General features: G+C 33.5%; 1 protein-coding gene across 1 annotated transcript in view; it reads right to left on the bottom strand.

Moving 5' to 3' along the window:
* Positions 1-22202, bottom strand: part of pex7 (peroxisomal biogenesis factor 7) — a 54769-nt gene extending 32567 nt beyond the window's left edge. Inside the window, exons 1-5 of the mRNA XM_056445612.1 lie at positions 21954-22202; positions 21819-21876; positions 18841-18991; positions 16621-16698; positions 13927-14035 (exon numbers count right to left, since the gene is read on the bottom strand). Coding sequence (XP_056301587.1) covers positions 13927-14035; positions 16621-16698; positions 18841-18991; positions 21819-21876; positions 21954-22059 — 502 coding nt within the window. The 5' untranslated portion in view covers positions 22060-22202. The remainder of the gene's footprint in view (positions 1-13926; positions 14036-16620; positions 16699-18840; positions 18992-21818; positions 21877-21953) is intronic.

Raw genomic sequence — 22202 nt, forward strand, 5'->3', positions numbered from 1 at the left:
GATTCAAAAATCATTCATTTAGATTGATTCAAAAATCATTCATTTAGATTGATTCAAAAATCATTCATTTAGATTGATTCAAAAATCATTCATTTAGATTGATTCAAAAATCATTCATTTAGATTGATTCAAAAATTATTCATTTAGATTGATTCAAAAATTATTGATTTTGATTGACTGGGGTGATTTTATAAGGGTGTGAATTGTGTATGAACATAATAAACAAATTGCAAGCAAGAGTAATTAGAACATAGCAAAGAAAGAAGTGAAATAAACAGTGCTTAATGGTCAAAACAAACAGTCAAACAGTATTCAGGTACAGAAATTGCACAATGAAATGTAAAATAAAACTGTATAGTCTTCATTGTATTAATAATTCAGTAAAATTATGCTTCATTAAAGTTACAAATGTTGTACGTTACTGTACTCAAATGCTTTACACTCTTAAAATGCTTTTAAAACACATACAAATGATAGAGTGTCTCTCTGTTATGTTATTGCAATGACTCCAGAAATCTCAAGTATTATCAATTGTTGATTAACTATAATCCCTACTCAACGTTGCATATCTATCCTGCAATATGATGATTGTGGACACATACATTGAGATTTCAATGCTGAATTGATACATTGTGCAGCCCTATAAAACAGTGCTAAAGGCAACCATCTGCATTACTCTAACAACTAAATAATAAAACAATGGTTTGAATCTCATCTGCATCAATTGTGGCAAAAACATGAGTGACAGCACCTCAGATAGCACCAAACAGGCTGTTCAATGCGGAAACAAACCAGGTCTGGATTAAATATGCCCAGATAAATCCAGCTCAATAGAAAACATGAATCTCAGTTTCTCAATCCCAAAACCTGGCATCAAAATACACCGCATTTATTGACAATCCAATAGATTGCCTTTTAAATGAATGGGCCTACTTTAGTTAATTACATCTCAGGAGGGTTATGTCGATGACTATTGTAACCCTTATTGATTTGGTGATCTGCAACCGATGGAATAAATAAAAGGCACACTGAAATGCGACCCGCAGGGAGTTCCTGTCAGAGCTGCGCAGTCACAATAAATTACACCTATTGCATAAACACTTTAAAGTGCTCTAGGAAGACTAGAGTGCTGTATTTGTATTACAACACAGCTCCATTTTCAACTAATGTAGCTTCCGTTTGCATTTCCGTTTCTATTTTGTGCATTTTAATCAATCTGATCATAAACGAACGACACTAAATTCAGGTGCAATCAGAGTTTGAAATGTTTTGAGCGGCATGGTCCACTTTTGTGCACTTTACGAAGTGGTCAAAAATGCATTGCTTCTGTAGTGTAAATGCTCATGTGATGAAATGCAATAAAACGGGCACAAAAGACCCTCTCTCAGTAGTACCAAAAGACTTCCTCATCAGTACTCGTGCATCACCACAAAAGTGATGTAGTGCTTGAGGAAATAAGAATGAAGGGTTTTGCTGTAATCCAAACACAAGAAGCACTTGAATGCATGTTAATAGGTGCACATTTTAAATCTCGGTTAGAGCCACTTGTGAGTAGATCACTGAAAATGCATGTTAATGTCATTTAGGGACAAGCATCTAGGGACAGCATCTAGAAAAGTACCTATAGAAAACATTTGATGGCAAATTTTACTATGCCTTCTTTTATTATTGCTTTCAAATGTTATTTAAAGGTATAGTTCGCCAAAAAAATGTCAAAATCTTCATCTTATGGTTTCAAACATTTATGTGTTTTGATCTTCGGTTGAAAACAAAAGAAGAAACCAGAAGAAGGCTGGCTGCTGGGATTCATTGACTTCCACTGAAGGAAAAAAAAACTACTATAGAAGTCAATGGGTACCAGCTACTATCATTTTTCAAAGTATCTTCTCTTGTGTTAAACAGAGTATATATGAAGAGTATATACTTCAAGTATATATGAAGAGTTCAGATGCAAAAATCTGTCTGAAATTGCTGTCTGAAATTTCCACAAAAATAAACATTTTTCTCAGCCTCCTTTGTTTATGTTGTGTTATTTCACATTAAAGACCATAAACAGGACTTATCCTTTGCCATAAAAGTGAAATTACTGAATCTACATACAGGAGCCTGCTGAAAAATGTCCATTTTAGAAGAAAAATCAGATAGCATTTAGAGGTGTTTGCATCTAAACTCTTCATATTATCTGTGCTGTTTTCATTTTTGTGTTAATATTTCTCTTGTTTAAATACACTATAAACAGCAGCTATGCTATTTATTTCTATGTTCTCTATTTCCACCTGGGGATACTCATCCCGAGGCCTCTAGATGTGCAGCGCCACTGATGTGATCCAAGACCTGTGAAGAGATGATGTCAACCACAGAGCACTTCTACAGGCATCCATAATCTTGGTCCAGGCTGTATCCTGAGCAGATGCTTCGGCGGTCATGGAGGAGTGGAGAGCATGAGACTGATTCCCAGAGATGTATAGTAACGAAGTAGAACTACTTCACTACTGTACTTAAGTACTAAAAGGCAGTATCTGTACTTTACTGGAGTATTGTTTTTTTCTCCTACTTCCACTTTTACTTAAGTACATATTTTTGATGAGTTTAATACTTTTACTCCGATAGATTTTTTATGAGCTGCATCGTTACTCGTTACTAGAGGTGTCAAAATGGTCGATATCGGTTCAGTAATAGATCATAACGGGTTATTACGTACTGACGTCATTTATCTCCTATGTGCGGTGTCGCAATACTATGGCGAAGGACGGAGGCGCGAGGGCGAGTGAAGCACAGCACAGCACACGAGCCGCTATTTCACTACTACAGAGAAATGTTGTGAGACTCAACTGTTCATCTCCTCTTGGCTGTTAAAGCGATTCTTGTGGATCCAGACCTGGGCGTGTATGAGGTGCAAGTTTTCTCCACTGTGTCTATTATAGATTACCTGTGATAACCGCGTATTATACATACATAGACTGTAACCACGGCTGTTCTTCCCGCCATCAGTGAACAACGCTTTCATTTCTAAACCCGATTGCAGCCCTTTCTGTTGAGAAGGTGAAGACAATAACCAATCAAAGGGGTGTAAAACTTCGCCTGTCAGCGTTTAAAAAGCAGGCGGGAGAATATTTACATTAGTTTATTTGCTATAAATGCTCATGCTGTCTTCTGTGCATGAGTTTTGTTTGATACATTCAGAAAGAGTGTTTTCTTTGAGCGGGTCAAATTAAGGGTACAGTTCATATATATTACTGCTGTATTAAAGGACACAATTGTATTACAAGTAACCATTTAACTGTCACACCAAGAAAAAAAAACAATAGAATTTTTTTATTTATTGCATTTCTTAACTCCTAATGTCGCTAGTTAACACAATCAATACATTTTCCCCCAACACATCCCATAATTTCTAAAATATCAGCCTCTACCAAATGGTTGAGATGTTGGTTTATGGTAAAAGTACCAGAATGAATAAATATACTATAAAAATATGAAAAATATGAAGTTTAAGACCAATTTAATTAAAACATAATCAAAATGAAACATTTTTGAATACTAAATCATAGCCATAAGCCATAAAATATTTCAGATTTTCATTTAACACAGTAATATACACGTTTTCTTTTTTTTACAATAAAATCAAAATCAAGTGAATTAGAACGTTCGTTTACAGCGTTTACAACCAGTAAAATGTGCTGCGAAAATGGGTTTCAATAGCGTTTTGATTGGATTATGGACTGTTTTTGTGACACACAACTTTGAAAGGTGTGTATTAAAGCTGTTATAATCTGTCAGATCTGTGGTTCTAGCGTGAGAGAAAAACAGTATTGTAAGTCACGTTTCTTTTCGTTCTGCTTAATGATGTGCCCCCAAAAAAGAGATTTAAAATAAACAAAACAATATGATGTCTTTTGACTGCATTCTTTAATAACTACATTAAACAATACTTGTACTTTTACTTTCAGTACTTGAGTAGTAAATTTTGAAATAAACTACTTGCAATACTTAAGTACAAAACATGTTGAATACTTTAGTACTTCCACTTAAGTATGGTGCTTAAAGAGCACTTTTACTTCTACTCAAGTCACTTTTTGATAGAGTACTTGTACTTTTACTTAAGTCTGGGTCTCTAGTACTTTATACATCTCTGCTGATTCCTGAAAGACCACAGTGACAGTCTCTGCATTGATCCCGTGGGCCAGCCTGAACACTTGCTGGTGACCTACTCACACCAGCCTCCGGCGCCTAAGCTGCAGCTCTGCATAAGAAGTTTGGCCAGAGGAGAAATGGTCATGCCCAACTGAGCCTGGTTTTTCTCAAGGTTTTTTCCTTCACTTTCGTCAATTGGTGTTTGAGGTTTGTTGCACACCACTGGCTTGCTTGGTTTGGGACTTGTGGAGCTGTGCATCAATGGATTTGCTCTTCAGTGTTTGGACTTTCAGCAGTTAACTTTAAACTACACTGAACTGAACTTTAAGCTGCTTTGACACAATCTACATTGTAAAAATGTTATATAAATAAACTGATATTATTATAATTTTCTTCTGCTACAGATACATATAAAAATATTAAAAATGAAAATCCACCATAAAATTAATTCATGATTTCCATTAATTTATTAAATCCCAAGAAAGACCTAAATATTTTCAGTATTTGTAGTCTGAAAATAATTTATTCAAATTGATATCTCTGAATCACAAGGACCACACCACCCAAAAGCAGATGATAATATTTCAGAAAATGTAATAAAGAGGCCTCAAAGTGAAGGAGGCAGCTTGGTTTGGAGGTTTTAAGGAATATTAATTATGCCAATATTTCAATGCGCTCCAGTTTAATAATAACTTGGATAAGTGACCCGCTCTAGGCACTTTTATTTTAATTATAGCTGAAAAGATCTCTTACTGAGATTGTTGGCATGTAAGCGTTTCACATTAAAGATTTCCTGGCATCCCAGCCAGAGAAGCCCAGGCTACAGCTATCACTGGATAGAGAGAGGAGCTGAAATCACTGATAAGAGACGTGCTGAAATAGTATCTTCAAAGAGACCCCGTTGACTACATTATCAGATTAAAAAAAATCTAAGTAAGATTAAAATATTAGGGTTATACCACTTTCTGCACAATACAAAATAAGCAATGTTTGTATATATTTATTGGCCATTTCTTTAGATATACCTTGCTTGTTCTGTATTATATCCACTTTAACTGTCAGAACTGCTTTAGGGGCCGTTCACACAGAATGTGCTTTTCCTTTCCAACGCAGTACTTTTCTTATTGTTTTTCCAATGTCTGTTACGCTCATGTTTCGCGTTTTTTAGATTCCTGTGAAGCTGAAAGAACTTCAACTTTCACACAGAGCACATCTCATCACTGTCAGTTCCACAGCAGTGTACCTATCCGAAGAGCTCGGAGGCGGGATAACTGCTGCAAGTTTCTGTTTGAGGTGGTTTGATTTTCTGTTATCATGTTATGAATTTCCCTAAAAACACAATCATTTTGTAATATACTGTATATCAGACCGTACTGTTTTTCACAATTCCGCGATCACTGAATCCAACGCAAAGTCAACAAAAAGCGCAAATTTGTGAGATTCTAAAAAATTCTTAATTTAAATGCAAAATAATCTCAAAAAAATGTATGTGTATATATATATATATATATATATATATATATATATATATATATATATATATATATATATATATATATATATATATATATATATATATACACATATACATATACATATACATATATATATACACACACACACACACACATAACACACATACATACATATCTATCTATATATCTATTTATATATATATATATATATATATATATATATATATATATATATATATATGTATATATATATATATTTGTATATATATATATATATATATATATATATATATATATATATATATATATATATATATATATATATATATATATGTATATATATATATATGTATATATATCTGCTAAGCAGTCAGGGTACTAATATGGGTTTTATTTAAACAAAGTTATTAATATAATCACGAGTGGAAGAAATGGAAGAGGTGGACTGTGGCATAATAAAAGCTCTGCTGCTTTCATGCAGTGTTGCGTTTTATACATTAGATCATCCATGAACATATTTTCTGCAGGGGTCCTGTAGAATGTAATGAAGACCACAATTCCCATGATTCCACACTCATGGCCTCATCAAACTATGCTGGTTGTTGCTAGATCAGATATAGTTGCGGCTGGAAGTTAACGAAAATGATTTATATTATTTATTAAATTTCCCATTAGTTGAATTTTATAAACGTCTACCCTAACCCTAAACCTAACCGTCACAGTAACGTAAAAGCAGTAGTTGTACAGAGTATTATTTAAACTAAATTACCCATTAAATTTAATTTTTTTTTATGTCTAACCCTGCTCTAACCCTAAACCCAACCATCACAGCACTGTAAAATATTAATTATTGTTATACAGTGTCATAAAAAATGCTGCTATATTGATGTGCATATTGTACTTCCAACTGGCCGTGTATTCTATCAAGACTTTACAAACTATTCCTTTGTTTGTTGTGAATACACACCCTCTAGTGGTGAAATTTACATACTGTCCCTGTAATTAATCATGGCCGACATTTTTAGCCCACACTGAAATGATTTGTTGGCTGCAACTCCCAATGGTACTCTACTGGATTGAGATCTGACTGTGGAGGTCATTTGAGTTTAGTGAACTCAATGTCATATTCATGAAATCAGTACCAAACACAATGTCATTCCTCTGAAATCTGCCACTGCCACTCACTGGATATTTTCTTCTTTTTGCACAATTTCCTCTAAAATGTGTACAATGAAAGATGAAAATCCCAGTAGATCAGCAGCTTCTGATATACTGGCACCAACAAACATACCACATTAAAATCACTTAAATGACCTTTCTTTACCATCCTAAATACATTTTTTTCCATGAGACAAAACGTGATTGTCTTGACCACATCTACTTGCCTTAATGCATTGTGGTGCTGCCATGTGTTTCCTGATTAGATGTTTGTATTAATGAGCAGTTGAATAGATGTCCCTACTGAAGTGGCCGGTGAGTGTGTGTGACCCTGGACCTTGATGATCAATTTTCTGAAATTTAAATTTTAAATCATATGAAAGCTGAATAAAAAAAGCTTTTTTTTATATATGGTTTGTAAGGACAGGACAATATTTGGTCGAGATACAATATATTTCTATATATAATATACAAATATTTTTATATATATATATTTTTTTAAGGTGTCTAAATGAAATGCTTAGCTATTCACAATGCTTTTCATTCATTTATTTTCCTTCGACTTATTTTTCAGGGGTCGCCACAGCGGAATGAATTACCAACTATTTTATCATATGTTTTACACAGCAGATTCCTCTTTCAGCTGCAACCCAGTACTCAGAATCACCCATACACATTCATACACACTACGGTCAATTTAGTTAATCCAATTTACCTCTACCATGTGTCTTTTGACTGTGGGGGAAACCAGAGTTGCCCATTACTAATCAAAACAATAATTTTTAATTCATTATGGTAGGAAATTTATAAAATATTTTCATTAAATATGATCTTTACTTAATATTCTAATGATTTTTGGCATAAAATATCTATAATTTTGAGGCATACAATGTATGTTTGCTATTGCAAAAAAATACACTTTAAAGACAAGTTTTATGTTCCAGAATCACATAGACAGCTGAAGATAAAAATTATGAGTCCTCCTGTGAAATTTTTATTTATTTTCAAGTGCTGTTTAATGGAGAAAATCTTTTTCAAAACATTTGTAAACATAAAAGTTTTAATAACAAATTTCTAATAACTAATTTCTTGTGTTTTGTCATGATCACAGTTAATAATAATTCATCATCTTTTTATAAGGTTCTATATCTGCATTCTGAATGATTTTGAGATATTGAGCTTCAAAGTTTTGGCATTAAGCAGGGCTGGAACTAAACTGTGCAGGGCTGTGGCCCTCCAGGAATTGAGTTTGACATCCCTGGTCTCGAGTTCTCGATCCCTAAAAATAAAAACTGGTGTTGTAACAATATGCTGATGCTTGATTTTTGCTTTCTATAACATTTATTTAATGTTTTAGGATGAATATTTTTTCTTGTTCAAATTAAGCATACAAGGCTGTGCTAAATATTTTCTCCAGTTTATTCTCCAGTTAGTATGTAAAATTATACACACACACACAAATAAAAATATTTCACATTTAATATATAATTTTTTTTAATAACTGGTTCTTTTTTAATAATTTCATTTCATCTCAATGTCAAAAACCCTTCTAAATCATCACATTTACACACATCTTTTCAGTTTCAGGTTTCTTCTCAAATTTGTGTGTCGCAGCATTATTTAGTTAACTCTGATTTTGTCAGTCCGGAGAAATGATAAAGAAAGCTGATTCTGATTGGTCTTCGTGCGTGCATTCGAAATGCTTACTGACTCACAGAAAGAACCTTATAGAGCCAAGCTAGAGTTTGACTGTGATAAAACTGTGATAAAACCTTTTTGTTTTTTTTAAATAAAAACGTATAAAACAAATCCCGTAATGTAAATAAGTTGTCATTTAATAAGAATATGTGAATAACTCAATTTTGACAAAAATGTCAGATAGAACCTTATAAATCTAAGGTGACAAATTTACTAGTTAATATGCAACATACTTGTATTCAGATCAATTTAAATGCTTAATAGGTTGTTTTCAATCACGTAGTTCTGGTGACATGCGGAATTCAGATGGAGGGCAGGAAGTAAAAAACTGAATAGGAGACACAGAGGAAATCCATATTTTTGCAATTTATACCATATTTTAAAAGGAGATATAAATAGAAAATAACCACATATGTTGTGCATGATCCTTCTATTGTGAAGAGGGCCGAGTTTTCTACTGAATTAAAATATATTTGCCTGTCATTGAGGTGGCATATACTGTATAAGCTATTACACTGAAAAAATAATTATTATAGTGTTTGGAAGCATACCATAGATAATTACTTGAATTAAACTGTCTTAGTAATTATATTGTTGCTGTGGTACAACACAAGGCTAGTAATAAACAATTTATTCAACAGGCTTAACACGATGCCAGATGCACCTCACGATGCACCACAGTTTACACTAATGTTACAGTATTTATTACAGTTTATCAGTTTACTATGCTACAGTATTCAGTAGCATTTATTAACAGAGTTGTACACATTATACACCTTACTATGTGCTTCAAAACTATGTCTATTATTAATTTCTATAGTTTTTTCCCATGCGGATATCTTCCAGACATCACCAAATAACGGATGAAAGTATACAAAAGCGTGGACGCGGAGTCTACATTATTATTTGTTTATTTTTGTAAGGGGAAACGTGCTTCACAATAATAACCATCTAGTTTTGTGACAAAGGTAGCATTTCTTTTTTTGTTCTTTCGATAAACTTACCACCAACAAATGTTCAACCGCTGCTGTGCATCTCGATGTTCATGTTACGATTGTTGATTCTGCCGAAACGGCAGTAAAGATGTGGATTATTGCAAAACAAGATGGAGATTCGTTACACCGATGACATGGCAATGTGCGTTACATATATCCTCCTGGATTTAGTGTGTGGTGGTGTTTGTATCTGATTTTTATATAATGCATTAACATATAATCCACATACTGTAGCTAGGCCTGTATTTAATCTTTATTGGTGCTGTCAAACAAATCATCGCGGTATACATGGATGTATTGAATAAATGTTTATTACATGCCGCCTTTTCTTCCGTTTTCAGCCAGTTTCTTGAACCACCCCCCCACCCCCTCTTTTTGAGCAAAAACTTTTGGAAGTCTATAAAAGCTGTTCGGCATTTCTTATTTTGGCCGATTTGAACAATTATAAACAACATAAAAAAGAAACATCTTGATGTTCTAATAGCGATTCCTATGTAGAAGAATCACTTCCTGCCCTCAATCTGAGTCTCGCACCACATGTGAAAACAACCTATAAGGTTAACTAGACATGTTAAATTAATCAGATCACTCGACAACAACAGTGGTTTGTTCTGTAGCCAATCGAGAGAAGAAATTATTCCTTAAAGAGGTTTATAACACTATTGACCTTAGCAGTATTTACTGTATTCTTGCCAAGCTAAAAGAAACAGGAATTTCTCTAGAACAAATATATAATAGAAATGTCCTTGATCAGTTAAACGTGTTGGAAAATTATTGAAACGGTTTTGAGTTCACAGGAGGGCTTGCCTTTAACTGTCCATATAAATAAAGCATCACTGTTATCCAAATAATCATAGAATGAATAAACAAGCATTTACTGCTAAATGCCATATTTTTTTAATGCATCGCAAAAGACCTGCAAGCTATTGTGGTTAAGTTATTTGAAGCCACATGAAGGTGTTACTGTCAGTGCAAAGACTGATTAGATTGTTTTTCCGCAAACCTGCAATTTATATGTTTGAATGAAGTTTAATTCATTCACATCAGGCTTACAAAAGGTGCTTCTAGCAGCGTAAAGTTGCTCCATACACACTAAGTAAAAGACTGCTGTTGGATTTATGTTGTATGCTTATACAAGTGGTTTGCATGATGGGAAAAAGGCCAGCATATCTATAACTTAAGCATCTTTGCTGAGGCGGCATTTCATGGAAACCACTTTTGCCATGATCACATTCAGCGTTTGCCACGGTGCTGGGGGTTTAATATTGATTTTCAGACACATCTCATTACACACGTGGTGTCAACATCTAATAGCAAAAGAAAAGAGTCCTCCATCAGCGCAGGAGCGTGTGATTGTTACTTCAGCTCCCGAGGAGGGCTTAAATTAATATAAAACAACCATAAACGAGCTTCACATGTGTATGTGCATCTTCAATGTCTGATTGAGAGGTGCAATATTCCCAGGCAAACTTAATTTATTCATTCATTTTCCTTCAGCTTAGTCCCTTATTTTTCAGGGGTCGCCACAGCGGAATGAACTGCCAACTATGCTGGTATATGTTTTACGCAGCGGATGCTCTTAAAACAGTACTGGGAAACATTCACACATGCACTCATACACTACGGACAAATTAGCTTACCTAATTCACCTCTAGCGCATGTCTTTGGACTGTGGGGGAAACCGGAGCAACCGGAGAAAACCCACGCGAACATGGGGAAAACATGCAAACTAGACACCAGGCAGGCACTCCAGTAACCTTTAGTCAAAATTCTTTATAAAGAAATGTATTTCTGTTTTTTGGTGCTCCTGGAAGATAAAAAAGGGTTTGCAGTGACGTGAGAGTGAGAATATGACTGCACTTTTGAGCCTCTTCTAAGAGCTACAGTGTGTTTGCTGCAGGCCTGCGTGCTTCTGATAATATCACAACAGATTTGTTAGAGCTGGTGAACACAATGGCAAAACATGTGTGGTTTAAAGCTGTAATGTGGTCATCAGTCACTGCAACATCTAAAAAAGAAGTGTGCTCGTGAGGCCCTTGTGAGGTCTCATTACACAAGTGCGCACACACTCACCATGCATACTCTGTTAGAGCTGAAAACCAAAATAGAAAAGAAAAGAAAGATGACGCAATCATGATATGGTGATATTTCTGCTATAAATGTGCTTTTGTTCATTTTCTTAACACAAAATGTTAAAGCTAGCACTGCTCTGTTGATTACCAAAAATGTATTTAAATGTCACAAAACTGATCATGCATTCATCTCATACGATAAAATAGCCAAATTAATTATTTTGAACTGAAAAACAGAATAGTTAGACAGCATAAACTTTTCTGCACTAGTTTCTGTCAAATTAACTGTAGATTATTAATAGATTTTAGACAAGTTTTGTTAGAGGCATAACATTAGAGCAGGGGTGGGGAACCTTTTTTTTTAGCAAAGAGCCATATCAGATTTTTTTTTTAGAAAATGTATTTTTGTAAAGAGTCATTTGGAAGAGCCATATATATATGTCTATTTCAATATGACTTTAAAAATGCATTTGCTACTGTATTATTATGAATGACTAAAAATTATTATAGTACTACTACTAATACTATAATATTATATGTAATATTTCTATAAATAATACAGGTTTAAACAAAACCTTAATTTATGTCAATGCACAACTCAAAAATAAACAAATATGAAGCATCACATGTTGAGCAAGTCTATGAATGAAGAACAGTTTAGAGTATTTTTATTTTCGCCATCACCACTTATGAATGTTGTTTGAATTTAAGTTACCATAGAAATGTAGGTTGTTTTCCCTTTATTTGGTGTCGCAATTCAAGTTTATCCATATTGCCGCAAACGCACATTGGTCGAAACGTCCTTTTATTGTTAACTGAGTTCTTATTCATTGTGCTGTATAAAATTACAGTTTAAAAGGGGATTGTAATTGTATTTTCGATAGGAAACTGATGTTTATAGTAGTGATGGTTATAGCTTTTAAACGGTAAAATAATATTGAAGACAGCTGGAGAGCCACATATTTTTGGTCAAATAGCCACACGTGGCTTGAGAGCCATAGGTTCCCTACCATTGCATTTGAGGATGATGGCAAAGCTAAATGCTGACCTCGTGGGGTGAATGATGGTATTAAATAGTGAATGATACAACCAGTTTACATAAATATAAAACATTATCAATCTGCACTTTTTCACACAATTGCTTTCTTTTGGCAGGTCTATTGAAGGAAATCAGAAAGTTAAACGGTGATACTGACTGAAATACAATATTTCACATACATTAATCATATTCTAATTCAGCAACATACAGCAAGAGTATTTAACTGACCGATGCAATGAGATTTACCAGTGTCAAGGATTTCAAGGTTGCCAAGGATTTCACCCATTTTGTGTCAGCACTGGATACATTTGGGTTGTAATTATTCATTATTTTAGCATTTGCGTATTCTACCAATAATTTCATCAAGTAATCTGATAAAAGGTATTTTAAAAAAAGGTGTCTTAACACAACAAATTTTTTTCCTTTTCATTTTGTTTACTGTTTAGTTCCTTTTCTTATGTAGCACAGGTACATATATTCATATAATTATATACACTACCTGACAAAAGTCTTATCACCTTTAGGAACAACAAATAATAACATGCCTTCTAGTTGATCATTTGGTATCAGAAGTGGCTTATATGAAAGGCAAAGGCTTCAAGATTACACTTATTTTACCTGAATAAAATATGATCATGCCTTGATTTTTAATTATTTAATTAGGACAGTAAGGTCTGACTTTGCTTAGACAAAAGTCTTGTCACTTAACAGAAATAATGTACAGTACAGAATAGAAAGTTATGGTGCTGTGGAAAAATAATTAATATTGTGTATGACTGCCATGAGCTTGGAGGACTGCATTTATACATCTCTGCAATGACTCAAATAACTTATTAATAAAGTCATCTGGAATGGCAAATAAAGCGTTCTTGCAGGACACCCAGAGTTTTTTGCTCTTACAACCGGAATCAACGACAAGAATTTTGTCAGGTTATGAATTTTTGGCAATATATATTTTGCTCCTGGTGCTGTGGAGCCTATGGTAGTAGTAACCTGTTGATATAAGCACAAGGGGACAAAAGGGAGTATCTGGCTGTATATAAAAAAATCACACCCTATACCCTTAAATAGTGGGAAATGGGGGAAACTTTCAGCTGTTTTTTGACTGTGAGTTTTCTGCTATTACTCTTTTAATTGCACACTTATTTTGTCTTGTATTATTGTTACTTGTGTTGTGAACAATAAAGTTGATTGATTGATAACTACTCAACGAATCGTTTCAGCCCGAGACAAAATGAAAATGACCTGTTTCGGCATGTCTTTTGTTTAAGCTAATAGACTACATAACATCTCTAGTCCACATCACAACACTAATTTCCAAATTTCGCAAAAACAAATAAAAGCCATTCGTCTACCTGAGGCCGAAGCAAAGCATGCTGGGATATGAGGAGACCAGATGGTGCTGTAGATGACACCCTCATGACCCTGAAGGGAGTTCACTAACTGGCACTGCACAGGATCCCACTGTGTAGAAAAATAGGACAAACATGAAATACATCCCAGTACAGTAATACATTTTTAGATGTTAGTTTCAGCCTGTTAGTTTTAAGGACATCTATATGTTGGTGACAAAATTTGCATCTGTTTGCACCGATATAAACATGTAAAGCTTGTCAATTCCGTCTAAATGGATCAATGTTTTTTTTTTTTTTTTCACGTCACCACATACTTCAGTTTCTCGTCAAATCCTGACCAATCAAATGCTCTCTAGTATCTGACATAACCAGCCCCCTTCAAGATGCTTCTCATTTGCCTTTCATTTGATGCGCTTGAGCTCAACCACTCTCACTGGCAGAGCTGTGATAAAACAACACGCTATTGGCTAATTTTTAATACGGGGAGGGGCTACTCTATCTCCCACCCTCTCTTCATTTTTCAGTTAAGATTATGTCAATTATCAAATAAAAAATGTACATTTGAAAGCACTTCATGGGACTTTTAAGGCTGCACAACACATCATACAATTACTGTTATGTGTCATCACAATATTAGAATATAGATCAGAATCAGAATCCGTTTTATTGCCAAGTGTGCTTCACACACACAAGGAATTTGTTTTGGCTACAGAAGCTTCCAGTGTACATAAAGTGACAAGTGACAACACAAAATAAATATGAGAAAAAAAAAATAATTATAACATTAAACAGATGCGATTAGTCAAGAAACCTGGATGTTGAGTTGTATGTACAGATTGTTATAAATTTACAGGTTATAAGGTGCTGTGTACAAGTGTGAATGTAGAAAGTATTGCATTGTATTTTGATATAAGGTGCTGTGTACAAGTGCGTATGAGAAGTATTGCACATATTTATTGCACAGTAGGGGAATCGCAGACGAGTGATTGCAGACGAGTGATGAATTACATTTATTTTATGCACTGGTTGTTTATCAAAGTTTGACCAATCAGATGGGACCCTTATACTGGATTTATACTTTCGCCTGGCGCCACATCGCGCACTTCCGCTGACTGCGTGCACACCTCGCAAAACAGACGAGGCTTTTATACTTGCCTCGTTCATCATTGTGATGTTCTTTAAAACGACAGGAGGGTGGTCAAAAGTAGAACGTTTCCGAAACTACATCATATTATTAATATCATCTAATTATTTTTATTGTTTTTATAGATTATTTTAATGATTTAAAAGGATTTTATAAACATTTAAGATTTTTTTTTAATCGAACTTTGATGCATCACTTGCTTTTGTTCATATCTCAGACAGTTCTACCTATTATAGTTTATTAAAATATTAATGACAACACATCATGTGCTGCTCTGAAAATATATTTTTATTATGGCAAGAATAAAAGCAAAAAAAAAGCACACTTACTAAAAAATACAATCACACATAACTGTCTGGCTAGTTTCTGTCCTCTTGTTATGCTAAAAGGCAATAATGGTCCAACATTCCTGACCATTATCACTAATAAAGCCTAGAAAAACAGGGCATCAGTATACTGTAAACCGATAGGTTCAAATATTCCTTTCCAGTTATCAAAGAAATAATTTGTTCCATCCTTATAGTTTTGTAACTATTTGTTTTAAATTCTAAATTGAAATATATACATCAGTGTAAAACCTATGACTGGTGGAAAAACATTTTCTGTAATTGTGTACCTGGGTCTCCACTTTTGCCATGGCCTCTTATGGTTTTAACAAACTTATCCCTCAGGTTTTTCCAAACTTTTTAACAAAAACTTTCCTCCTTTCCCACGGCTGTTGCAAGAATAGGTCTCCCTATAATCACGGATCATAAAGATGTCTGTACAGTCATACCCGTTTCAGACAAAATCTCTACAAAGTGTTTCATATTCAACTCAAATCAAACGCAACACCACGCACTGTTCGCTCGAGTCTCAAAAAAAATCATGCACTCCGTTGGCCGAAATCATGTCGCGCGCACCCAAGGGAACCTCCGCAAACTCTGCGATGACATCACATTCACCGCGCGCACTCAAGCGAACTAGCGGACATGTCGAGTATAAACCAGGCTTCGTTATCTTTATCCCCACCTCCTCATTAGATGCTGTTCTGCTATTGGCTGGAGCAGACTAAAAGTAAACCCAGAGCTGAAAATAAATACTTATTATTGTCAGAGTTGAGACAAGAGAGAAAAATGCCAACAGCCAATCAGTCAATAGACCAGCTGAGCTTTTCACACATTCATATTGTTTTAAAGACTAAATGTTCCTTTACACAGTCTTTTTTGACCGAATTAGAATTAATTATATCTAAAAAAATATGTTTTATCTATTTATTTTAACATCATTAAATAAATAAAGGATTTAAAAACATACCTAACAAAATGCTAAATGAAATGTTACATCGTAACAAATATTATCATCAGAATATTCAACTACAATATTGCATACATTTCTTGTAGTATAGAAAGAGTGTTTCCTTTTAAATCTTCACAAATACATTTAATTTGGTATTTAAACAATGCATGATTATATGGTCAGTTGGATGCTATTATTTGCAATTAACATTATAATTATAATATAGCAAAATTGTCTGCGCATATTCATCCTCAAAAATGAAGTCTGCTTACCACTTTGGCTGTGTGGTCCCAAGATCCTGATACTAGCAGGTTTTCTGCACGTGTTTGACTCCAGTCTACTGAATACACCTATAAAAAGAGGAGTATTGTTATAAAGTGCTAGAGCTTTACGTTTACTCTAGTATTTTACTCAACATTCTAAAATGAAAACTATTCTTGTCTGTACTGTCTTTTCCACTATGTTTCAGAAAAGATCTCCATTCACACTACACTGAAAATGCAGTCCAGAAGCTAAAAGTTTTGTTGTAGCCATTAAACAATTATTTTAAAAAACATTATAATCACATTTGTTATAGATAATTAGCACTAAATTGAGTTATGAGAAACAAAAAGTCATGTTTAAGATAGCAAATTCTTTAAATGTTACAAAACTGTAGAAATTTAAAGGGATAATTCAGCCAAAATTTAGTCATCATTTACTCACCTGTTCACACTTTACAATAAGGTTCATTAGTAAATGTTAATTAATGCATTTACTAACATAAACAAACAATGAACAATACATTTACTACAGTATTTGTTAATGTTAGTTAGTGTTAGTTAATAAAAATACAGGTGTTCATTGTTAGTTCAGGTTAACTCACGGTGCATAACTAATGTTAACAAGCATGGACTTGGTTGTTAATAATGCATTAGTAAATGTTCAATTATGATTAATAAATGCTGTACAAGTGTTGTTCATGATTAAGTCATGTTAGTAAATGCATTAACTAATGAACCTTATTGTAAAGTGTTACCACTCACCCTCTATTTAATCCAAACTTCTTTGGATCTTCAACTGAACACAAAGTAAGATATTCTGAAGAATGAAGGGATAAAATAGCCATTGACTTTCATAGTATTTTTTATTACTATGGATGTCATTAGCTATGTTTCCATCCACCAATTTTTATGCGCATTTTAAACATGCGCATAAAAAATGGTTGCTAGAAAGCCATGATGCACATAAGTTCTGAAAATGTGTATAAAAAATGTGCACGCATAACTGAGTAGGATAAACTTTGTATTCGATAAGATGCGCATAAACCACAAATTCCAGCATCCACACTAAAAAAAGTCATGTGATTTTGTTATAAGAGATCATGTGATGATTAAAATGTGTGTGAATGGACAAATCAGCAGGCTGAGAATATTGTAAAACATTTGAAAGGTTGTTTTGGTCATTCTAAAACACCATCTCAGTATTAGTGTTATTATATTATTGATTACCTCCAGAATCAAGAGCGCCTGTGTTCTACGTCTCACGCCTTCAAACGCCATCACGCATCTATTGCATGTCGCATTTGTCTTCTGAGGCGCAAGTGATTTATTAAATAAAGAAAAGATTCACGCAGCTTCTTCTAGCTCATCAAATTCAGTTTTTACTGTTGATGTTTGGTGGCAGTTAATCAAGAAGTGACGATTTTGTTCGCTTTGACTCGTTGGATGGAAACACTGCTTTATTCGCCGACCTTTATGTGATAATCCAATTTTGCCCATAAATTTAATTCGCATCTTTGGATGGAAACATAACTAATGGCTGCTTTTCCCCAACATTGTTCAAAATATCTTGCTTTTTTGTTCAGCAGATGAAAGAAATTCATAAAAGTTTAGAAACACTTAAATGTGAGACAATTTTCATTTTTGGGTGAACCATCCCTTTAACCAAGTAAATAATTACAGTACAAAACTACATACATTTATTAAATAGCACAAATAATAATATAAATGCAAAAATGTATAATACAAATGACATAATGCTAATATAATATGTAACGTATAATAATAATAAGAAGAAGAAGAAAAAAGTTTAGTATTAAATTGAGTTCAAATCCATTGACTTTCTTGCAGTACTCAGAAAGCGGAAAAAAAAAAAAAAAAAACATCGGAAAATACAATTAATAAAACAGACAAATTATTATGGCATTCATTATAAAAAAATATAGGCCCAGAATGTACACTAGCCTGAAATTTGGGTCAAAACCTCAAGGTGTAACCATAGCAAAAGGCACACATTTTAAAATGAAAACACACCAGCTCGATTCTATTCAAGTTTATTTGTATAGCTCTATTCACAATAATGTTAATAATAATTATTAACATGAATAATTGTTTCAAAGCAGCTTTAAAAAAAGGTGCACATCATTGCATTACAATCAAATACGATCAATTACAAACCAGTGAAAACAGAGACTTAATATGCTCATGTACAAGTGGAGATTGTGAACTGACCTCTTGTGTGTGGCCTTTCAGCACCTGCAGAAGACCTTGCGGGTTGGCCGTGTCCCAGATCTGCAGAGATCCGTCACCTCCTCCGGTCACCAGCACATGCTCATTGTTCTCACTCCACGTCACATCGAAAAGACCATCGTTCCAGTCAAAACTGTCCATGAGGCAAAAAAGGACACTCAAGCTCTACTTAACGATGCATTACTGATTACACTTTCCCCCTTTGACTACCACACGCTATGATTTACATTGTAAGCTGGACTGTAAAAAATAATCACATCCACTATATTGGAGAGACAATAGAGCACTAAGTATTAAAAGTCTGACTTGTGTTTATCATTTGAATGTTTCCAACCTGTTTGTGGAAGCTGAAATTTTAAATTACAGAAACATTTGTAGATTGATTTTCATATTGTATAAACAATGTTACAATTTATTTTATTAGTCTTTAAACCAAATAGATTGTTGGTTATTTTTCAGCTATGATTATTATTATCAAACATATTTTGTGGCTGGTTAAAAGACTACATATATTATCATTTTTAAGTCTGTATCAATCAACTCAATGCTTTTATTTATACATATAATATAAAGCGTATTAAATTCTTTCAATTAATCATTAGGAAAAACAAAGCACCAAAATATGGGAGACATATTTGCGCATTAATGAAGCAAAATACTATTTCTGATTTGTACTTATTAAACGTTTAGCAAAACCAAAAATGTCAAATAGCCCATTATTTACTCGCCCACAAGGTGTATATGATTTCTTTTGATGAATCCATCCAGGGATTATTAAATCATATAAAACTCTTCTGTCTCTTCGATAGACAGTCAACAAGTGTTACATTTCTTTAGTACAAGTTTAATACAGCACATGCATCTATAGTAAAACATGCTTCACACATCTCTGGGGGTAAAAAAAGCTCTTTCTGTAGTGAAAAATTATAAAGACTTTTATGTCACTTTTAAATGTTCACATAACAAAATACAAAACAATAGTCAAGAAATTATAAAAATCATAAAAAAAAGTTTTTATATCATTATTTATTATATAAAAAAGATCCTTTATAATAAATTTATTTTATAATAAATTAACTTACAACAATTACAACAGCTTTTGATGTACACTGGTGGTTTTGCGTAATAATAAAAGTTTAATAATATGCATCTAGGATGCCTTAAGGGTTCGTGTACCATCCGTTCATTTGATTATTCTTTTTATTCTACGAAACACCAGAAAAACAGTCAATATTTCTGTTTATTCTGTAGGCACACAAAAAACAAAAGCTCATCTGTTCCTGTTTTTAACTCAAAACGGAGAATTAAAACAAACAGAAAACAAAAATGAAACAACGAGGCATTTATTCGTTTAATCAAAAAACGAACACCAAAAAAAACCAGATTTTAACGTGTGGGCGTGCACGAGACGGAGACACCCTTTTTTGTATATTTTGTATATTAGTTAATGCATCTTTTTGTGTATATATGGAGACACCATATAAACACACCTATACTATTGGATGTTCAGAACAATATAAGAAACTTTCGTATGTACAAAAACTTGATGCATGCATAAACCCACATACACAATCGCATATAAACTAGATCATATAAACTAACACAATACATATAAACTAGATCTATGCATTTGCGCCAAAAACTCTCGCATATGAATATAAACTCGATGCGTGCATAAACACCCAAATAACACTCGTGCAAACATACAAAAGAAAATTCTCAAACTTATACAATTGGTTGTGAACATGCAAGTGATTTCATGTGTATGGGCATGTGCATATTCTTAAAAGTCATTTAAGTTTAAATGACGAGATCATTATTTATCATATAAATAATAATTAATAAGCTTATGAAATAGAAATAATCCGATTAATAGAAGAATTATTTATCTGTTGAATAATGAAAATAGATTATGCTAAATATTAAAATATATAAAACGATGATGCTAAGAATGCTCCAGCAAATTATAAAGGTTTATTACGCAATTACATTTTTGGAAAGCTATGGGTTTAATAAATATAAAGTTGCATAAGTAATTTTTGAGAATAAAATATATTTATTTAATATTAGTTATTTATGTTTGTTATTTAACAGATGTCACTATTCGTCACGGGTTACGATACACACTTATGTCCAGTAGGGAGCAGGAATGCACTTTAAGTGGGTTTGCCTGTCACCAATAAACAGGCTAATGCACAAAAACGCTGAATGCCAGGTACCATAAAATATAATTATTAAACATAAAAGAAGATATATATATATAGCTGGTTCATGGGGGTAAGCTTGACCAATGTGATGAAAAGAAATTTTCTTTATTAAACCCTTTAAATTAAATTCTTTATTAAAAATGAGTACATTATGAGCTATTTTTCAATTTTGGGTGAACTAACCCTTTTGGATATATAAAGTGATAATTAACCATAATCAATTTGACCATATTTCAAGCAAATTGAATGATGACAAATAGGTGAAATAGGTTTAAAGGATAACTGCAAAGTGTGACAGCACTGTTACAATTAAATGAAGAGTTATCAGGCGTTATGTGTGTGTGTGTGTGTGTGTGTGTGTGTGTGTGTGTGTGTGTGTGTGTGTGTGTGTTCAGTAATATCACTTTTATGGCAAAGAATAAGTCCTTTTCCTGGTCTTTAAAGTGAAATAACAAAGGAGGCTGAGAAAAATGTTCATTTTCAATGGAAATTTCATAAGGCACTTAGAGGTTTTTGCATCTTAACTCTTCAGATATAAACTTTTAGTATGTCATCAAAGGTTTCCTGTTCTTAATATGCTTCACAAGACTTTTTGTTTTTGGTAAATTAACTAGTGCTAAAACACACTTATTGTATTATAGTAATTATTTTCTGATCAGGGAAAAAAAACTAAAATAAATCTAAATAACCATCCCACTTTCAAATGTACAAAAACTGTATTTCACGTGTATTGTTTTCATACTTTCAAATTACCTCTTAACAAGTGAAACATCTGCCTCCCGTTGCTCCAGCACAAAAAGTGTCCCACATCCTAAAATGACATGAAACAAGTTTGTCAAAATCACAGTTTGATTTTATTCTTCATTTGTCCTACTAATATTAGCCTACCTGCTATTCCATAATACTGAGAGGCAGCACAGGCCATCATAGAAGGCAGAAAAGGTGAAATCTCCACCGCATATCCATGACGTCCCGGAGACTTAAACGACTTCATAAGGTTACTCTACTAACTCAATGTGTGGAGAAATCGCGCCTGGGTCATTTGCAGAACTCAAGCTAAAGTCCACGAACAACCCATTCACAATAAATAACGTCTTTTGCTTATGGTAAACAGCTCATACCGTTACTGACAAAGAC

Source organism: Danio aesculapii, chromosome 20, assembly GCF_903798145.1.
Source record: "Danio aesculapii chromosome 20, fDanAes4.1, whole genome shotgun sequence".
In the NCBI taxonomy this organism is placed as follows: Eukaryota; Metazoa; Chordata; class Actinopteri; order Cypriniformes; family Danionidae; genus Danio; species Danio aesculapii.